This window comes from Ammodytes marinus (assembly GCF_949987685.1).
Source record: "Ammodytes marinus genome assembly, chromosome: 10".
Classification (NCBI taxonomy): domain Eukaryota; kingdom Metazoa; phylum Chordata; class Actinopteri; order Uranoscopiformes; family Ammodytidae; genus Ammodytes; species Ammodytes marinus.
Window position 1 is genome coordinate 18,889,955 of NC_137214.1, and position 20,485 is coordinate 18,910,439.

The 20,485-nt window shown below is 40.8% G+C and overlaps 1 protein-coding gene across 3 annotated transcripts in view; it reads right to left on the reverse strand.

Annotated features, from left to right (window-relative positions):
* Positions 1-4,327: 4,327 nt before the first annotated feature.
* The window catches only part of fam13b (family with sequence similarity 13 member B), an 83,601-nt gene continuing 67,443 nt past the window's right edge, over positions 4,328-20,485 (reverse strand). Inside the window, exons 9-24 of one of the 3 annotated variants that reach the window (XM_080035742.1) lie at positions 19,278-19,373; positions 18,589-18,736; positions 16,883-16,980; positions 16,002-16,059; positions 15,322-15,451; positions 14,610-14,681; positions 13,292-13,559; positions 12,867-13,011; positions 12,260-12,341; positions 11,354-11,554; positions 10,192-10,406; positions 9,586-9,669; positions 9,404-9,499; positions 8,919-9,301; positions 8,225-8,326; positions 4,328-7,484 (exon numbers count right to left, since the gene is read on the reverse strand). In XM_080035742.1, the coding sequence (XP_079891868.1) occupies positions 7,361-7,484; positions 8,225-8,326; positions 8,919-9,301; positions 9,404-9,499; positions 9,586-9,669; positions 10,192-10,406; positions 11,354-11,554; positions 12,260-12,341; positions 12,867-13,011; positions 13,292-13,559; positions 14,610-14,681; positions 15,322-15,451; positions 16,002-16,059; positions 16,883-16,980; positions 18,589-18,736; positions 19,278-19,373 (2,302 nt within the window). In that variant the 3' untranslated portion in view covers positions 4,328-7,360. The remainder of the gene's footprint in view (positions 7,485-8,224; positions 8,327-8,918; positions 9,302-9,403; positions 9,500-9,585; positions 9,670-10,191; positions 10,407-11,353; positions 11,555-12,259; positions 12,342-12,866; positions 13,012-13,291; positions 13,560-14,609; positions 14,682-15,321; positions 15,452-16,001; positions 16,060-16,882; positions 16,981-18,588; positions 18,737-19,277; positions 19,374-20,485) is intronic. The other 2 variants (XM_080035743.1, XM_080035744.1) reach the window with 2 other exon arrangements.

Sequence of the window (20,485 nt, forward strand, 5' to 3'; positions counted from 1 at the left end):
CTTGTTAACACATAACTTATCAGCCAATCACATGGCAGAAACTCAATGCATTTAGGCATGTAGACCAAGACATGACAACTTATTGAAGTTAAAACCAAGCAACAGAAAGGGGTTTTAAGTTACTTTGAACATGGCAATGTTGAGGGTGCCAGGAGGACTGGTATGAGTATTTCGGAAACTGCTGATTTACTGGGAGTTTCACGCACAACCATCTATAGGGCTTACAGAGAATTTTCCGAAAAAGAAAAAATATCCAGTGAGCGGCATTTGTGTGGACGTATAATGCCTTGTTGAAGTCAGAGGGAGGTCAGTGGAGGATGGGCATACTGGTTTGAGACGATAGAAAGGCAACAGTAGGCTAACTCAAATAACTACTCGTTACAACCAGGGTATGCAGAATACCATCTCTGAATGCAAAACACGACCAACCTTGAAGCAGATGGGCCACAGAGCAACAGAAGACCCCACCGGGTGCCACTTATTTCAGCTAAAAACAGGAAACTAAGGCTACAATTCTCACAGGATCACCAAAATTGGACAATAGACGATTGAAAAATCATGCCTGGTCTGATGAGTCTCGATTTCAGTTGCGACATTCAGATGGCAAGACCAAGTCTAAATGCCTAAATGCATTAAATTGCTGCCATGTGATTGGCTGATTAGCTTTTTGATTAGCCGGTGATCACACTCACCGCTGGGGGTGGTCTTTAACATTTGATTGACATGTGCAATCAGCTCAATTAGCATATCTCCGAGTCTGACCACTTTCGGAGGCAACTGTCACTGAAAAAGTCAATTGGACTGACATTTTCCATTATTAAAAAATCCTAATAAACTCATGACGAATGTAATTTATATTCAGTCCGGCCTGGACACGTGCAGGACAGCGCGCAGCAGTTGAGTTCACAGAATAGTTCACAGTCACCGAGGGACGACTCCAGCGCTCCAACCTACAGACGGTTTTTGTCTCACCTGTCAGGTGCACGTGACTTAAGACGGTATCGTTTCTCAGGTGTTTAATTTGTTTGACCTGCAAACAATTGTTTCTCCTTTTGCAGTGGTCGAATTATTAATTTACTCAAGTCAAGAAATAATAGTTTAGGAGCCTAATCCTACAGGGGGATTTAGCATAGGCTATGAGTAGGCTATTTGTACTTTTTAATTAGGCTAGCCATAGGCTGTACCAGGCTACTTGAGTATTAGCATTTTACGTTGCTTTAGCCGGTAGGCATATTCCACCACGTGTGAGGCCAGTTCTACCTTTTCTCCATTTACTTAACCTAACTGTAATTTGTTTTTAAATTGACATTGTTATATGCCACATGATAATTTGTGGTTGATTATTATGTTCAAGCTAACCGGAAGTAAAAGTCGTTGAAATTAGCTGCACCTTCATCATGTGCAAGTGCTGCTTTACGAATTGGAATCCAGTCCACTATTTATAATAGCCAATATTTTATTCTGATCGTTGCCTGATCAGCATAAAGGTCAAGTTGCTAAGTTTATTATTATTTTAAAATGTAAATATATATTTTTACTGTTAGGTCAGTGAAGTTTTGCTTGTACTGCTGTTGTCCACTGGAGGACGCTGCATCATCGGCAAATGTATTATTTAATTTAGTAAGTTTCCTGTCTCTTTCCTGCCTACATTTGGTCCTTCATCGATTTCTCAAAATATGAAATAATTAAATTAGATGTGTCCACAATTTGTGTACAAATTATTTATAATGTTGGTCTACATATTTCAGTTATTTAACTTTTATTTAGGGTGGGTTGACAGCATACATTATCTTGATAACATTTAACTTTAAGCGACTCAAGCACAGGAGAACTGATGTGGCAAGCTTGTAAGGTTTTATTTCCGTTTGTAAATGTTACTGGATTTATTTTTCTCATCTGTAAATGAAGGAAACTGAAGAAAAAAAAGCATTCACAAAGTAAGAAAAACATATATAGATACATACGTACGTACATTATATTGATGTGAAAGAACAGCATCACCAGTAGGTGGCCTGGAGGGAGATAGAAACCTCTCTGGTCAAAGGAATTTACAGCACAAATTCAGTGTCAAAAGATGTCACGAAGCATCTAATTACTAATTTGATCACAACTGTGAGCAACATGACCATTTATCCTTTAAATCTGAAAGATTTGCTCAGAAATCCCTTTGCAGACTTGTCAATTTTTGATCTCCCTGATCATTTCTGTTAATTTGTTCAACTTTTCCAGGAGGAGCGGTGACCTGCTGCGAGATATCTTTGACAGTGACTTCTGCTGTGAGTTCCAGATGTGTGAAACAACCATGCATGTTGAGATGTGCGAGTGTGAGATGAAACATACTGTACACTGACAGACAGACCAGGTTTATAGTTTACAATATGAATTTTACCACTATGTTGCAGGTACAATGAGAAAACTGTTTGAAAAAAATCTGTTGTTCACTTTTTTTTTACCCAAAACAAAGAAGATAAAAACCAAAAGAAAAGCCCTTCAGACATTGAAGAGGGATAATGGATTGTTTCAATTTTTGAACAATGATAAAAACGGGAATGTACTCAGATATGACACATCTGTCATTGGCTCCCTGTTTATCCGTCTACTCAACACATCTTCTTGTTTTGGTTTTTCAGCAGCGCCAACATGAACATTATGCAACAACAGTGGTAAAAACACACCATCTGAGTAGAGAGTATGTGTGGCCATGTGTGTGTCAGGCTGAAAATAAAAGTAGGTGAAAAAAACCTATATATATATACAGGTCCTTCTCGTATAATTAGCATATTGTGATAAAGTTCAATATTTTCTGTAATGTACTGATAAACATTAGACTTTCATATATTTTAGATTCATTACACACAACTGAAGTAGTTCAAGCCTTTTATTGTTTTAATATTGATGATTTTGGCAAAAAAGTAAAGAAAAACCAAAAATCCCTATCTCAAAGAATTAGCATATTTAATCCGACCAATAAAAGAAAAGTGTTTTTAATACAAAAAAAGTCAACCTTCAAATAATTATGTTCAGTTATGCACTCAATACTTGGTCGGGAATCCTTTCGCAGAAATGACTGCTTCAATGCGGCGTGGCATGGAGGCAATCAGCCTGTGGCACTGCTGAGGTGTTATGGAGGCCCAGGATGCTTCGATAGCGGCCTTAAGCTCATCCACAGTGTTGGGTCTGGTGTCTCTCAACTTCCTCTTCACAATATCCCACAGATTCTCTATGGGGTTCAGGTCAGGAGAGTTGGCAGGCCAATTGAGCACAGTAATACCATGGTCAGTAAACCATTTACCAGTGGTTTTGGCACTGTGAGCAGGTGCCAGGTCTTGTTGAAAAATGAAATCTTCATCTCCATAAAGCGTTTCAGCAGATGGAAGCATGAAGTGCTCCAAAATCTCCTGATAGCTAGCTGCATTGACCCTGCCTTTGATAAAACACAGTGGACCAACACCAGCAGCTGACATGGCACCCCAGACCATCACTGACTGTGGGTACTTGACACTGGACTTCAGGCATTTTGGCATTTCCTTCTCCCCAGTCTTCCTCCAGACTCTGGCACCTTGATTTCCGAATGACATGCAAAATTTGCTTTCATCCGAAAAAAGTACTTTGGACCACTGAACAACAGTCCAGTGCTGCTTCTCTGTAGCCCAGGTCAGGCGCTTCTGCCGCTGGTTCAAAAGTGGCTTGACCTGGGGAATGCGGCACCTGTAGCCCATTTCCTGCACACGCCTGTGCACGGTGGCTCTGGATGTTTCTACTCCAGACTCAGTCCACTGCTTCCGCAGGTCCCCCAAGGTCTGGAATCGGCCCTTCTCCACAATCCTCCTCAGGGTCCGGTCACCTCTTCTGGTTGTGCAGCGTTTTCTGCCACACTTTTTCCTTCCCACAGACTTCCCACTGAGGTGCCTTGATACAGCACTCTGGGAACAGCCTATTCGCTCAGAAATTTCTTTCTGTGTCTTACCCTCTTGCTTGAGGGTGTCAATGATGGCCTTCTGGACAGCAGTCAGGTCGGCAGTCATACCCATGATTGCGGTTTTGAGTAATGAACCAGGTTGGGAGTTTTTAAAAGCCTCAGGAATCTTTTGCAGGTGTTTAGAGTTAATTAGTTGATTCAGATGATTAGGTTAAGAGCTCGTTTAGAGTACCTTTTCATGATATGCTAATTTTTTGAGATAGGAATTTGGGGTTTTCATGAGCTGTATGCCAAAATCATCAGTATTAAAACAACAAAAGACCTGAAATATTTCAGTTGGTGTGCAATGAATCTAAAATATATGAAAGTTCAATTGTTATCATTACATTATGGAAAATAATCAACTTTATCACAATATGCTAATTATATGAGAAGGACCTGTATATATAAGTATTCACACTCCCACCCAACATTACAAGATACTGTAAAGCCTCCAGGCAAACTTTTATTATTGCTGCTTCTTCATGGCACAAATAATACAAACAATACATCACGTTATTCAGACTATGTTCTCTTTTTCCCATGCAAGCTCACTACAGTACTGCTTCTATTTTTAGCTTATATTACACAGAGCGACAAAATAAAATAGAGTACAGAGCAGGTTCATGTTTGATTAGCCACACACAGTGACAGACTAACTTCTACAGCCTGGTTTTACAGTTTGAGTAGATACAAAAGGATTATTGTCATTATCACACAAATAATGGTTATGATAGTTATAGCAATATTTATAATTATAATAAAAAACACATTCTCAGGGCACCACAAATATAATGAACCAAAGGGGGCCAAACATAATGTTTGAAATAATTTAAACATTTCTGACATTCATTCCTTCGGGTATTTTTTTTTTTATGTACAGATATATTTATATTTGTATAGAAGTAGTGCTTCATTTTTAGAAATACAAATGAAAAAACAAAAGGGCTGCATTCTGTGAATGCTGTGCAAATAACATCTTTTTACATCAAACTAAACCGTCCTGACAAACACACCCTCCCTCATATTCTTCAAAAGCATTCACAAACACAAAAGGTTCAACTCCTGACTCAATTAAAACTTTGATTTCAAACAGTCACATCCGTCGTCACTGACTGACTGAAGACTGCAGCCAACTTCCATCCTGGCAAGTCATTGAAAATGACTGCTTTGTCTTATTGGCCTTAAACACCGGACTTTGCAGGCTAAATAGGTTCTGATAATAGAACCTCCTCTGCCAGTTTACCAGCTTTACGTTGTGAATTTCTTCGTCCCATTTCAAATCACACGGTGACATCTCAACTCCCGCCTGATACAAGACAACACAGCCTCTATGAACAAGAAAAATAAAGAGGATGAGTTTGTTGACAACCCGGTCCTCATTTTACCTGCCAGCAGGAAAAGAAACTTCGCTGGGACGTAGACCTGACCGAAGAGAAACACAGCCGAGGATTGTTTTGATGTTGGCCGTAAAACTTCTTCCTTGTCTCATAGCATTGTGTACATCATGCTACAGCAATGACTCACTTATATCAGTGAACCACAGACGGAGTCGCTTCTCTGCGTTTAAAATCAGTGCTTGCAGTGCGGCAAATCATCAATACAACAAGCCTTTAAAGCTACAATCAAACTTTAACCGAAGAGTTAAATCGGTTCTTCAGTAACAGTCACATCAGCTGCACAGCAACTGCTGACTGTGTCACTATCTAACTGCCTGTAGCCAACATGCTTTGGTTTCACAGAAGCAGAAGCAACGTGGACCAGATACTGGCTCCTCTCCTCTGCATTAATTACCCATAGTCCCTCTAATCCTGCCACATCTCCATGCAGCAAACTGAATAGGTGAAGAGACAGGTCAAAAACAAAGAAAGAAGTCATTTTCCATTTGATTTCCAAAACAACCACATCTATCTACATCTTAAAATCTGAGTATGACCGCTTCCTAGTAGCATCTCCAGTCTATTGCTGCCTTTAAGTGCTGTCAGAAATATCAAAATAACGAGTATATGACTTAAAAACTCAGACGACAGACCATATGACTTAAAAGCAGCGTTTTTTGCAAGAAGCTACTGGGAATGTCAGCTTGTGGCAACTCATTGACAAATATTGCCAAAAGAGAAAAAAACAAAAAAACTTCTAGAAAATGAGCAACAAATAAATGAAAAGGAAAATCAGAATCTGTCTTTCAAATCAGGTCCACGGTTACACTGGGAGTTAATAATTTCTTTTTTTGTCAATTTTCCCTGGGAATACAACACATTCTTTTTCATTCAAGAGAAAGATGTGAACAGCAGTGTCTCACAAACATGTATGTATAGAATATTTTTTAACAACAAATCACACGCAAACTTGTTTTTAAACTTGTGAATGAATTTTAAAATCAGTCAGAAGGTGGAGCATCCTGGATGTTCAATTAAGTTTTACTGACAGAATAAAATAACGAATCACCTCGTGCCAACAGAGCCGCTTTGAGAAAGTGTGACTCCCTGACGCAAGGCAAAACAGGGACTCTTTCTGAAAGAAAGAATGAGCGTCTTGAGAAAATAACGTCCAATAAAATTCCTCAGTATGAAGGAAAAAAATAGAACAAAAGAACATTTCCCAACTGAAAAAGTCATTATTTTTCCTTCTCACACAAGTTCAAAGTCTTGAGTTAAGTTGGTGCGAAGATGAAGAAAAACAGTGGTGAGGGTTCCTTTTTCTCCATGTTTTCAAACGATATGCAGTCAGGTGAGGCAGCAGAGATCAGTTGTGGCTGACAGCAGTGATTTTAAGATGGTCTGTTGGTTTTGCTGCATTCATGTCGTGGGAAAATAGCTGTAAATGCACATATTATGTCTTAAAACTGAATGAACTCAGAAACTAAGCATTTCAGGTAAAGGACCCCAATATATGTCCACATGAGTTAACTCTAAATAGATATTGATATAGTGATATTGATGCTTAACATTTGCTTGTTGTTTGTCATAAGGTTGATTCTAAATATTAAAAACTATTTGGGATGTCAACAACTCCTCGTCATCATGTTGTCCTTTTTAATTTACTACTATTTACTTAATTATCATCCCTACTCCAGAAACTGATGCTAAAAACAACCAGTGTTTTGTTGCAGTCTTAAGGAGGCTGAACGCAGGTCTTTTCTTGTGATTGTTGGATAGTAACTTCCTCAGGGACGTTGTGGTGCAGGAATTAAGACCCAAGAACCAAAACTTTACTCTGTTTTCTACAGGACATAAATGCAGCACACCAGATGCAGATGTTAACTTCCTTTGAAGCCGTGCTGTGATTGTGAGTGTGTGATGTTGACCCATCCCAGGTGTGATGATGTCTGACAGACTGATGGACGTCCTGGGCGATCCTCACAGCACTGATGAAAGATGGCGGGTGTCTGAGGGGGCGGGTCTAGATGGATTTGGAGGAATCCTGTTTGCTTATGAGAACTTCCAGGAGGCGGAGTTTGGCTTTGATCCTCTTGTACTCCCTGTACTCCTCCAGCAGCAGCACACGCTCCTCCTTCAGAACATTTCTACAGCAAAGGAGGGAGACAGAAAACAAGACAGGTTTGAGAAATGTTTATGTCATGAAGAGGTTTCCCTGCCTTGTCTTTGAGAAAAACTGATCCTCAAATGGGCTCTGCAAAATGTTCTAGGAATCCGCGATATGAAAAGTATACGTTTTTTTTGGGGGGGGTTTTTGAGACTCTGCAATCACTCTGATAAACGGTGCACGGGCACTGTCGTTTGTATGTTGACTTCACATTTAATCCGTTCTTATTCATGACCATAATCGTTGATTTGAATTTGGCGAATGGCAGCTTCCTTCACTGTTTGGTTCATTGTCACTGACGCAAAACATTTCCCCTTGAGGAATGAATGAAAAATAAATTAAATTAATAATACCCTTCTTGTGAAGACTAGTGTTTACACCAGCTAAAATTAAATTATAAGCTAAAAAGTGAAATGTTTAATTAACTGATTTCCAGGTTATTTTGAGTTAGGCTAGATTCATACCTGTGTTTTATCCAATTATCAATGCATTATTTTACTGTTTCCACTCACATGACTGTTGTATGTTTGTAAATGGCCTTCCTGGTTAGCAATTGTTGATTTCAGTCAACTTTTGTGGCTGAAGAATGATTAAAATATGAAAACCTAAGAGATTTCCTAGATCTAGATGTGCGTGCGTAGCCACTATGTTACATTTTTCAGCAGAAGAATAAAACAGGATTTGGAGTTTGCATGTGTGCGACTTGTGTCCTCCACCTACCTTCCATTACGCTGGTAAAAATCTTCCTCAAACTCTCGGATGGTCTTCCTCAGTTTTTTCTTCTCTGCTCTGGCCTTCCACAGCTGTTCCAGCAGCTCTGGCCTGGAGGATGATGGGATACATGAAGAGAATGCATACACATGCTGCAATCTTACTTATATAACAAGACTAGATGAATACATAGTATATGGCTGGACAGCAGTTGGGTATATGTAAAATATGTATTTTTATTCTACAGCAATCGTTTGGATCTAAACTAAGAATTGATTCAAGGCAGAAGAGAAGGGCCGCTGTAAGTGAGGTTGCTATAAGCTGGCCTGTGGTGGCATGAGGAATCAGCTGCAAGGATCATGTCCAGATAAGAGACCTGGATTTACACACCTGAGCTGATGAAGATTAGAGGATGTGTGTGTGTGTGTGCGGGCGCACTGCTATGATATACAGCTACAAGATCAGTGACACGTTAACCAGATTACAGAACCGTCTTTAATTTCAGAACTGTCTCGCATTTTTCATGCTGGTTTCTGCACAGGTCAGCAACGGTATGGCTGATGTAATTAATGCAGTTACATTTTTTTTTAAAATATGTCAATCAACGCAGCATTTTCCAATGAATTGTAACGTAAATGTAAACAGAATAACGGGTAAATGTGACACAGGGGTTGTCTACACTGAGCTGTGTCTGTGTTCTTACATGGACGAGGCGTTTGAGCTGGACAGCCGCAGGTCCAGCGCCAGCCTGCCTGACCCTTCCTCCAGCTTGGCCCTCATTGGACAGTCACTCTGTCCGTCCGGTTGGTTCTGGCTCCTCACTGGTCCGTCAGTCACGAGGTCGACGGCCATGATGACCTCAGAGCTTTGCATCTCCCCACCGCTGCTGCTCTCTCCTTCTTCCTCCTCTTCGTCCTCCTCCTCCTCCTCTTCCTCCTTTTCCTCATCCCTCCCGTCCTCTTTTCCTCCTTCTCTTTCCTTCCGCTCGTCCTCCTCCTCTTCTTTGATCTCCTCCCAGAAATGAGCGGTTTCACCCTCGATGATTGGCTGCAGGGTCTGACTTCGCCTCTTACTGGAGGGGGACACCTGGGAGCAGAGGGAGGGGAAGTTAATAAAGCAGTGGTATGTGTGTGTGTTTACTAGTTCAATATGCAGTAAAGCAGGAATTGCAATTTTGCGTGCACGTACTGTGACAGGTGTAATGCTGACTCTGGTGAGCATCTGTTTGACCAATCTGTAGCGATCGTACAGAGGCTTCACCACCAGACGTTCCTCTCTAGTCACCTGAGGGAGAAAAAAAAGAGTTAGAAAAACACAGCTTCATAGAACAAATGGAATCCAGACAGGACTTTAGGATGTGCGTAACATACCGGTCGACCATGCAGGCCCTCATAGTGCAGCAGGTTCTTCTGTAGGACCGTCTTCTCACAGGACAACTGATCCTTGGTCATCTTCTGCAGAGACAGACACAGTTCATCATGCCATTTTGACATATTATGCAACACAAGCTATGCTTTTCAATGTAATATCTACATGTTTTGTGTCAAGATAGTGTCATACTGTAGGGCATATGTATGTTACATTTGTGGTACAAAACATGTTCTTCCCCTGGTCTCTGCGACTTCCCTTTTTCACAGTGGGCATGTATATTATGTGCTTTTGCATTGTTCTAAGGCCATGTACACACCCAAACAGACACTAAAACCGGAGATTTTTGAAACCTCCGTTGAAGGTGGAAAACTTTGTATTTCTTTATCCATGGGAAACCCAGCACTGGGAATAGGGAAACCGGAGGTTTGGAGAAACGATGGTGTCAATTATTTTTTACTACTGAGCATGTGCCAACCATGCTCAAGAAGAAATTGGTGGCATGTGACTCAAGGTCTAATTTAACAAAGATTAAAACCTGTGTGTGGGTGTGCCGGGCCTTTCACACAAGATCCAGTTCCTGATCAAAACAAATATCTGCTGCTAACCTTGATGTCATCGGGCCAGCCGTCCTCCTGCTTCTTCCCTTTGACCCTGCACTGGATGAGGTCCAGTGTTTCCTCCCTGGTGGGATGTTGACCCTTCACCTCCGCTGCTGCTTCATAAACGCCTTGGCCGAGCGTGGAGCCAAAGCTCTTGGGTAAGGTGTTGCTCCGAGGACGAGTCAGAGGGCCCAGCTCACTCTCTGCACGGTGTTTGGCATCTGGGGAAGGAGGAAGACAGTCATTAGAGAGGAGATGAAAGAGAGAAATAATGAGGGGACACAATGGATGAACTAGGAGAGAAAGAATCAGGACAAGAAGAGAATGGTGGAGAAAACATCAAGTGGTCAGACAGCACTTGACAAAACATCTTTCACTGGACCATCAGACAAGCAGGAGTCTGATAGCTGCGGAGTTTATAATCAGCCAGTCACAATATGAGGAGAAAGACAAACGCACGCCAAACAAAAACATATAACTGCACACAGTCCAAACCCAAACACAGCAAGCAAAAACCTGTTCCTGAACAGCGATTGATAGTATATATAATATAAAAACAAAGGATCCAAAAGCCTCTGAGTCGGTCTGATACGGTTGTGACCTTGTAATAACAGTATATACTGTAAGTGTAAGTGTTCAGGGTAAATTTTGAATTGAAATTATATATTTTTTTCAATTATGTGCCCAAAGCACTATCTCTCTATTGAATAATGCCCACAGTACAGTGCTACAGTACATTATATTTTTTAACGTTGTCCACAAAAGGTCACAACTAAACATACATTTATTACTATGTAAACATTTGAGCCGGTGGGCCGGTGGCTCACCAGTAGAGAGTAGAGCTTACCATTAAGGCTAGGACCTTGGCGCAGACTCCAGCCCAGGCCGTTTACTGCATATTCTCCCCCTCAATCTCTCCCCATTTCAAAAACTTCAAACTTTCTAATAAAAAGGTGAAAAAAAACCCTGAAAATATCTTTAAAAAAATGTCCTCTAGTTACTTTCCACTTCTGAGAGACACCTATTATTTAATGTCCTGTCCCAACATGAAGTTTCCACAGGAAAGACACCAAAGCAAAGAAGCAAGATGCTCTCACAATGCTGCGTCATTGTGACTGTGTCAGTAGTGTGTATGTATTGTCTACTTACTGAAGGTGTTGGTACTTACTGAGGTGACACGGTCTAGAGCTCAGGCCTGAGTAGGGGTGGAGCGGGGGGGTGAGTGTGTGATGGGGAGGTGAGCAAATAGAGGAGGAGGAGGAGGAGGAAGAGGAGGAGGAAGGGGAGGAGGGAGCATGGTGGCGTCTGTATGAATGGAGCAAAGCCTGGTGCCTCAGCGTGCTTCTGGGTAAAAGGTGGTGCTGGCGTCCTGGTTGGCCGATCAGTCAATCAATCAATCAATCAGTCGTTGGGCGATTGGAGGAGCAGGGAGGAAAGTGGAGAGCGGGTGCTCGCGTTATTTTTGTTTTCAATTTTTGATTTGAGACAGAGAGAGAAATGTTTTGGCCACTGTGTTCTCCGAAAAGAAGAGCTGTCACCTCACATAGAGAAGGTGGACGAGTGTCATGTGGCTGGATCAGAATGGTGAAACGGTGCACAAGAGACACGGCAAAGTGTAGAAATGACATTCTTATACCTGTGTTTGGACTCCGTGGCTAGGAAAACCTTCTGTAGCTGCAATTCTAATTCTGATCAAATTGTAGATTATGTAGTAGAGTCTTTGATATTTTCAGATATTCTGCAAAGTGTTTATGGGTGTATTTCTTAAAGTCTTATCCACCGTTTCACCTTACTGAATTCACCACAGAGGTAATGGATGTGGGTTCACAAGGACGCACCAGCACACTGGAGGGTGGGAGCCACGCACGTGAGAGCCAGGTAAACAGCTCTTGGCATGTGCGTGTCTACGTGTGTGTTAGACCAGCATACATGCGATGTTGCTACAAAGGTCAAAGGCTGGGAGTGGAGAGGGTCAAGCTGTCCAGCATTGAACAGGATGGCACACAGACACTCTAACCCAGACACACAACACACACAGATGTACATTCACAGGAGAAAGAGTGAGCGGTTCTACCTTTAATCTGCCTGCGGATTTTGGTGATGTCGGTCATCCACTTGAGGACTTTGGAGTTAGCTGCCTTGTCTCCATGAGAGGGCTGCACAGAGAAGTGAGGAGAGTCAGAGCTGCTTCGGTGATGAGGTTAACATCATCAAGTAAAGCTCTTGTTTTCACATAAAGAGACTTATACAAAGTGTAAATTATTCAAATGAAAAGAGGCTTTAGACGCGATGTCCATGCTGGGGATAGTCCTCTTCACTATTTACAACACTAAATGTTTGCCACATTCTAGCCTTTTTTTACATTTTTTATATTTTAATTGAATTGAATTCAAGCAATTCAATTCAATTAAAATGTTCTTGTACTTCAAGAACGCTTACAGGTGCCTTGGATCATAAACTGTGTGGATGAATCAAAAAGTCCAGCACACTGTCAACCTGGTACTAACTTTAGGTTAAATATTGTGAAGAAAGTGAGTATAATCATTGATTGATTCACAGTCCGGCTTTCATTACATTTTTAATTAATGTTACCACTTTTGAAAGAGTTGGCATTTTACTGCACATTCATGTGCATAATTTGTATAATATATTCTACAGCCAATTTCAATTTCTAGCGTTACCTTATAGTTCCTCTCCTTCTCAAACTGCTCTTCAAACTGTTTGATTTTCTTCTTCAGGTGCTGGAGCTTCTTGGTGAGTTGATGGATCACTGAATCTCCTCCTCCTCTCATCGCCTCCTTGGAGCCACACGATGCTCGCCGTGGCCTGGAGTGAAAGACCAATCAAATCCAAAATACTCAAACACTCTGTCACTCTGCCTCTTTGTCATTCAAGGGAATGCAAAGAGGAGACCACACATGACTTTAGGCTTAACACTAATAGTTTATTTAACCAAGGTTTAATTAAAGCAAGTTGAAGTGGTGCATGAAAGTCAGTAATCATCAGTAATGAGTGATGTGTATGGATGCGCTCTGAAACCTAGAAACAGGATCCAGGTGCAGTGCTAGTGAGTGAGGTGCCTCCGGGTGCGTGCCGCTCCTCTTACCTCTGTGCTTTGGTGGGTGAGGTGGCGTCTGCGTCCTGCTGGAGGAATCGCTGGGCCCCGTGCCCTCCAAAGTCTAGGAATCGTCGTGCCGGGAGGTGATGGTGTGATCGGGAAGGGGAGGGGGAGTCCTGCCCTCCCTCCTCCTCCCCCTCTCCGTCCTCCAGAGGAAGCAGCAGAGGCAGAGGGAGCAGCCGACCGGCCAGCGGCGAGAGCTGCGCCTCTCCGCTGTCACTGTCGTCATGCCACGATTTGTAGGCAGGGACAGGGTCTGGAGAGAGGAGCAAAGAGATAAAGGGAGGAGTCAGAGCGGGAGAGATCACAGACATCAATTTCCCTGGCTAAGCAGAGTATAACATGTGAGGAACAGGCTGTACATATCACGAGACACACATAAAAGCAGAGGGAGGGAGAGGGCTGAAAAGATGTTGAGACAGAGGTGAGAAATAGAGAGGCCGAGTCTGATGGAAAATGTATAGACAGAGAAACGGTCTCTGATCAGTCTGTCCAGTGCCTTGAAGTAGGAGGGACGAGAGGAAGGAAACGTCCACCATCACACCTGATGAAAGTTTCAAATCCAGGGATTTATTCCTGATCAAAAACTGGCCAAATGCGGGTACATTTAGTCATAGTAAGTTAGTGAGACTTTGGGTCATTCGTAGCCTTGAGAGAAAAAAATAAGTTAAAAGAGGGGTCATGTTTTATAGTTTGTACCATGTCCACACAAAGGACAAGCGCAAAGGTGGTTCCTTTATTGTTGGTACTACTATAAAAAAATAGAGAAAATCTTTTTTTTAAATGTCACCGTGATTGCATGCAGTATCAAGTCTTTGTGGTAGTTATACTCTGAATCTCCTTAATAAATTGGCCTTCTTGCACTCAAAAGGCAAATACCACTACATTAAATGTGTTACACTTTAGAGTTAAATCAGTTTCATTCATATTTCTGCATGCAGTTTATGGTAGTACTATTGATACTGCACACTACCATAATATTGATTGAGAATTTCACATGAGACATACCTGTAGATGACATGCTAATAGCTCATTGCAGTAGTGAAAATCTATTTGTTATTTCTGGCTGGTAAAAAATCTATCTTGCCTACAATCTTCCAGCCACCTTGGCAGGTAAGCAACCATGTTAATTTGGGACCCTATTCCTGATCAATATAACACAAGCACATTTTAATGAGTAAAAATATTAATTAAGCTTCCAGTACTGTGTCCAAACCAAGCAGCAAACATAAAAAAAATCAACGAGAGAGGATGCAAGGAGGGATGGTTAGACTGCTGGACGTGTGGGCAGATATCAACCACTTACCTTGGCCTTCTTTTTGCAGATGCATACATGAGAAGTCTATGGGTGGGAGGTGGATATGAGAGGGGTGTGACGCTGTTCGGATGGACGGAGGACAAGACGGAGGAAAAGGAGGAGGGACAGGAAGAGAGATGGCAGAGAAAAGGAACAGTGAGGTCAGTCATTCAAACGCTTTCATACAGTACACACGTGTTGGGTTTAACTGCAACACAATGGTGCGTTTCAATCAAACGTTTACCTCAGTCAAACTTGATTTTTGAAAGGGATTATGGGGAAATGAAAGAACAGCTCCCAAAATGTCTTTGAACAAATGCTTAATGATTTCATGAAAACATTTAAATAACATGTAAAACTGCTTAAATAAGTTTTTTTGAAATGCATCTATATTTAATTTAAACTGATATTAACTAATGTTAACTGATTATTTGTTTATTGTATTAACAAATATGACAGAATAACTGGATTCTACCAAACTGACAATAAAATAATCAAGAGCATGTTGGAGGGAAGTTTTCTCAATTAAAGATACTTTCCTTGGTTTGAGTGTGTCTCGTCAGTCTATGAATCAAATCAAGATTTGAGTTTGAATGCTAAGTTTAAAAATAAAATAAAAATCTTATTACGTGAACAGTACCTTTCAGAATATCTCAAATTCATTCGATTTTGATGTTTGTTTTTGCAAACAGAATGATGACGGAGACGAGCAGGTACCTACCTTCCCATTGGTTGTCTGTAAAGAGCTGGAGGTGAGGGTTGTGGCCAGAGTTTGGTTGGCATGGCGAAAGGTAGTTCCTGTTGCTCTCACTGGTGTTTGCATTCTGATCACAGCTACATGAACCAGAGTTCTGGAGGGACGGAGAGAGAGAGATTTAAGATAAAAGAACAAGTAGGGAAAAGGCACAGATGGAAGACAAAATGACATAATACAACAGTTGGACGGATACTGTAAAAGCAATCTGAGGTAAAATGTTGCCAACTGTTTTTAACAGATCTAAAATTACTCTTCTGTGAGTCTTATGCAATTAAATGTACATTTAAAAGGCCCAGAACACACATGATATACTAGCCTAGCTAGTAGCCTCGCCGGACCACAGCTCAATCTTATTTAAGATTTAACATGGGTCTGGAATCAACATTGTCATTTCCGAGTTTGAAGAGGTGTGATCAATGGAACAAAATGCGGCTGTATGCAACTGGGTAGACCTTGAACCAATCAGTCCAACGATCGCCCTTGCTTCACTGTTGTTATCGGGTTAAGCCCACCTATAGCGCACCTTGGCGTTTGTGAACAGTGGTTGGGTCCAGACTAGTCTGCAGAGCTAAATGAAATCGCCAGCAGACTTGGCTGGGTTCACCCAGGCTAACACTGATCTATTCTGACATATTGCTACTTACACAACTTATGGTGTCAGTTTGAGTCTGATCCATGATGTCACAGGGTTGATTGTCCTGCCTGGAAACAAAGATTAAAAACATTTAAATAATAGTGAGTAAAATTTACTGAAAAGGGTCAAACACATTAAAATTGAGACGTGTTATTCTGTAGAGCAAAATTCATCACATTTTTAAGAATGGAATAATATAATAGTTTAATTTTCTAGTCATAATGCTACTTTATTTTGAGTCTTGCTGACTCATTGTTCCTGTTTGTGGCAAATCAGAACAACAGCTGAGGAAGAGTCACACGACTAAAAGCCTTTGTGTACGTCATGAATGATATCTTGTGGGGAAGAACTTCACAGAACTTCTGCCGGGAAGTCTCACATTTGTTACAACTAAAAAGGCTGTTTCTTTTGCCCATTTTTCCTGAATAGGGTTGAACAACATCTAATACTTGGCTGCTTGAACCATTTCTACAATTAAACACTGCATGCCGCATCAAACCATGGTACATTAAATATGCTTGTTACGAATCACAAGCCAGAGCTGTGATACAGAGACGGAGATAACAAAAGGTCTATTGATGCTGATGCAGCATAAAATGAGTTGTGGAGGAGACAGCATGGCGAGGGGATTTGTGAAAATGAAGTGTCAAGTGATCAGTGCAAGAAAGCAATCCAGTACGTGTCAAAGAAAATGAATATATCTCAATGTGGGAAAGGAAGAAGCCCTCATTCCATATCACAGCAACATAGCATACACACATCTATCTACGTCATCCAAATGAAGCCTTAGGCTGGCCATAATGTTCTTTGATATCCTCATCCGGGTCTTGATATTTTAACTTTAAAAAAGTTAAAATTAACTCAAGAAAGGCTTGAAAGACAACAACCCACCTGGCATTGTTGATGTTGTTCTCAGCATCTACGACGGCCTCCGCATCTAGGTCCATGCTCGAGCTCTCCTCCAGGGTGGCGCCAGAGTCCAATGAATCCTGGGAGAAAGAAATAGGAAGAAAGTAAGACTAATGTTATTTATTTTATGAGTCGAAAACCTGAAATTGGAATAAACCAGTAAAGCATAGCAAAATATATAAGTGGGTAAGAGAATAGAAACTAATAGGACATCTCACATAAACAGGGACATCCATGCTCTTAGAAAAATATACAGAAATGTTTTCATTCTGTTTTCATTGAGTATTAGGGAGTGCATGATTTAAAATAATTTCCAAAGTTATTTTAAATCAGCTTCAACCATCACAACCACTAACCTTTGTAACTGGATACCCAAAACCGCTAAGTTTTTATTGTTATCTTCATATCTAAAACCACTGCTTTATTGCTGAAGGTTGAACTTTTGCTTGAATGTGCTCACGGAATCTGAACTGTAAAGGTTTGTCAGAATAGAATCTCAATGAAGTGGTTGCCATCACATGCCTTTGGGGGACAAGTGAGTTGTAGTGACGACTCAAAGTGTAATATGTGACCTTCTATGTGTACAGCACATGTAACACATGTTATGTAAAGAGAGGAAATGCTGTGTGTGTGTGTGTGTGTGTGTGTGTGTGTGTGTGTGTGTGTGTGTGTGTGTGTGTGTGTGTGTGTGTGTTTTCTAGTTTGGCGCACAGGTGCTGCTGTCGTTGGCTCTTGGCTGATCTATTTAAGGGTGACAGGTTTCTCAACAGTCCCAGACCAGTCCTCACCTCTCTCTAGCCGTCTGGACACTAAAATGGTTCTTGGGACGACGGCCACTGAGGCTCAAGGGGGGTTCAAGGGGAGTAGTAGCATTAAAGGGGATTTGATTTCCACAGTGACAATACTTTCTAAGAGTGTACATGACTGACTGAAAACCAAATGTCCAGACATTAACAAAGTATCAAACACTTTCTCTAATGGCAAATCTTAGAGATTTTAATAAAACCTTTCATCTTCAGTGGATTTGGGTCGTACTTTTTTTTCATCAGAATGTTAAGAATGTGGAGTCAATAATTTAATAGCCCTGGCACAAAGTGGTGTATAGCGTGGATATTATATTTTATCTCAGAAAGTTACACAGAGTAAACAGCACAAGTTAATTAGAACAAATCGTTGCCTGTATGTATCGGTGTATTGATTGATCTGAGTGTTTGTTTGTAAAACAGGGTTGTTGTTGTCTCTGCTTGTACCCTGGTAGAATTCCAGCCATTGTAGCAATCCGAGCAGAACAAAGATGGACTGTGCTGATAATATCAAACAATCAGCGTTGGAATGAACCGACAGACAGAGACAGGAAGGAGGTTAGCAATGGGAAATATGCTGTGAGCCCACACAGCAACTGCTCAACGTCTGTGTATTGTTTGTGTGCATGTGAGGACAATCTGGTCTCAGACACTGTGTGTGTTTTCATCTGATTTCACTTTCAATTTGTGTACACAGGGGTAAGCTTTTTGCTATTATATATACTTCTTTATTGCAGACCCATTTAAGTTTACATTTAGTATGTGTTGGAAATAAATGTGTGCTGTTGCTAAAGCTGACTAAAATCTAGTAGTGTGCGTTTATTTGCAGCTGTATGTGTGGCATGAATTTGTGTGTACGTGTGTTTTTCTGTGTCCCCCACACACCTGTGTGTCTTTCTGGCCTTGTTGTATGAGCTGCTCGGTCTGTGAGAGTGGGGTCTCCCCTTCAGTTTCACAGGGACTGTCCTCAGGGTCAGTTTGTTGATCCTCGTCTCCGAGGCAACCCTGGTCTGCAGACTCACTTGGACTCAGCCTGAAAGATAAAAGATTGATTAAAGTTCATCAAACGAGACAACCCCTAAAATGTACAGTTTTGAACAGAATTAATAGTTTGATACATTTTTATTAACCTAAACCACCAAAATGCCACTGTGCTAAAATAAAGAGTTATTTCAGAATGAAGCGTACCGTACATCTTGTTTTGTCTTTAAGGTGACTGACCACCGAACAGCTGTTCCCTCAACACGTAGGGTTTGCTTATTAACATCACACTTGTCAACATGTTTAACAGTAAACTGAGCCATCTGTTACACTATGTTCACTATGACAAATATGTTTCTTAAAAGTCATCTGATGCCACTTTCAGCCACTGAGGAATCTGTGTGACAAATATTTCTACCAGCAGGTGCACAAAGGACAAAAGCAGAACACAGCAGTTTGTTTCTACAAGTGCACAGTTTGAGGAAAGCAGTACACAATCCAATGTGTATATGTTCATATGCTTAATACAAGTGTTTTAGTTTTATATCGTGTGTGTGTGTGTGTGAGTACTGTATGTGTGTATGAGCTCTCACCCCTGGCTGTCGTAGTTGCTGAGGTCTTGGTCGAGGGAGGTTTTCAGATCATAGAAGTGTTGCTCCACTGCAGCTCTGATGGTGCGCTGAATTATCCTGAAACAAAAAAAAAAGTAATTGAGCAAAATGTGTAGCCACATTTATTTTACTGTGTGTGGTGTTTGGTAATGAATAATGCATTACATTTGACATTTAAAATAGGGCATTCTCCTCCCAAAAGTTTGAATGTTTTTACATTTTGTGCTGCATCCTAGCTTCTGTTCAAACAAAGATTCCTGTGACACATTAAATGCACAGTCATCAGTTTATTAGGGTAACCCAAGTGGATATAACACCCTGTGAGTGTCAGTTGTATATGAGCGTCACACTTTGGCAAGGCAGTTTCTGTGTAATTGCAGTCTGTGTTTCAAAGTGTTTTAAATACCGAATAAGTCCATGTTTCCTCCACTGCAATGAGTTTAGTTGAACTATAATGAGTGTAAACTTTAACAGCTAAGTGATTGTGTCAACACAGGATCAAAGCCAAGGTTTACTTAACTACTTTGGATAAGATCATGTTTGCTGTTTATTCAGCAGTAGTGAGACTGGCCAAAATAAATAAATCCCACAACAGCTATTTCAAATAACAAGGTAAATCCACGTAAATGCGCATGATACAAAAGGTGATCATGTTAACGTTTAACAGTGAAATAACTTGTGCTGTTTTATATAGTTGCTTCTGTTCTAAATGCTCAATGTTGTTTGATGCTCTTCAATGTTCTCAATTGAATTGTGTTCTTTTATATAGTTATACTGAATCAAATAATACAAGATCTTTGTGTTTATAAAGTAATAAGGTATAGCAGGACACAATATTGATGCACAGGTTAATACCGTCATCTCTCGAACCACACGTAAGCCTCCTCAAATAATCCTACCTGACAGCAGCCTCTTAATGAATAGAAAGACCCCTTCTATTTAATTGACAGACTACTGACTGGAGATTTAAATGAGAAACACAGGAATGCACCTAGCTCTGATGTCTATACCTTAAGAGACGTACACTACAGTTTTATCATAACTAAAATATTTCGAGAACCTCATCAGTGGAATTATTCATTTTCCATTCTGGGCTATTTAACAAGTCCTTATTTAGTCAATAACCTGATTCAGTTCTGACAGGATTAATAATGCTTAAACTAGAGCCAAGGAGGAGAGGACATTACGGC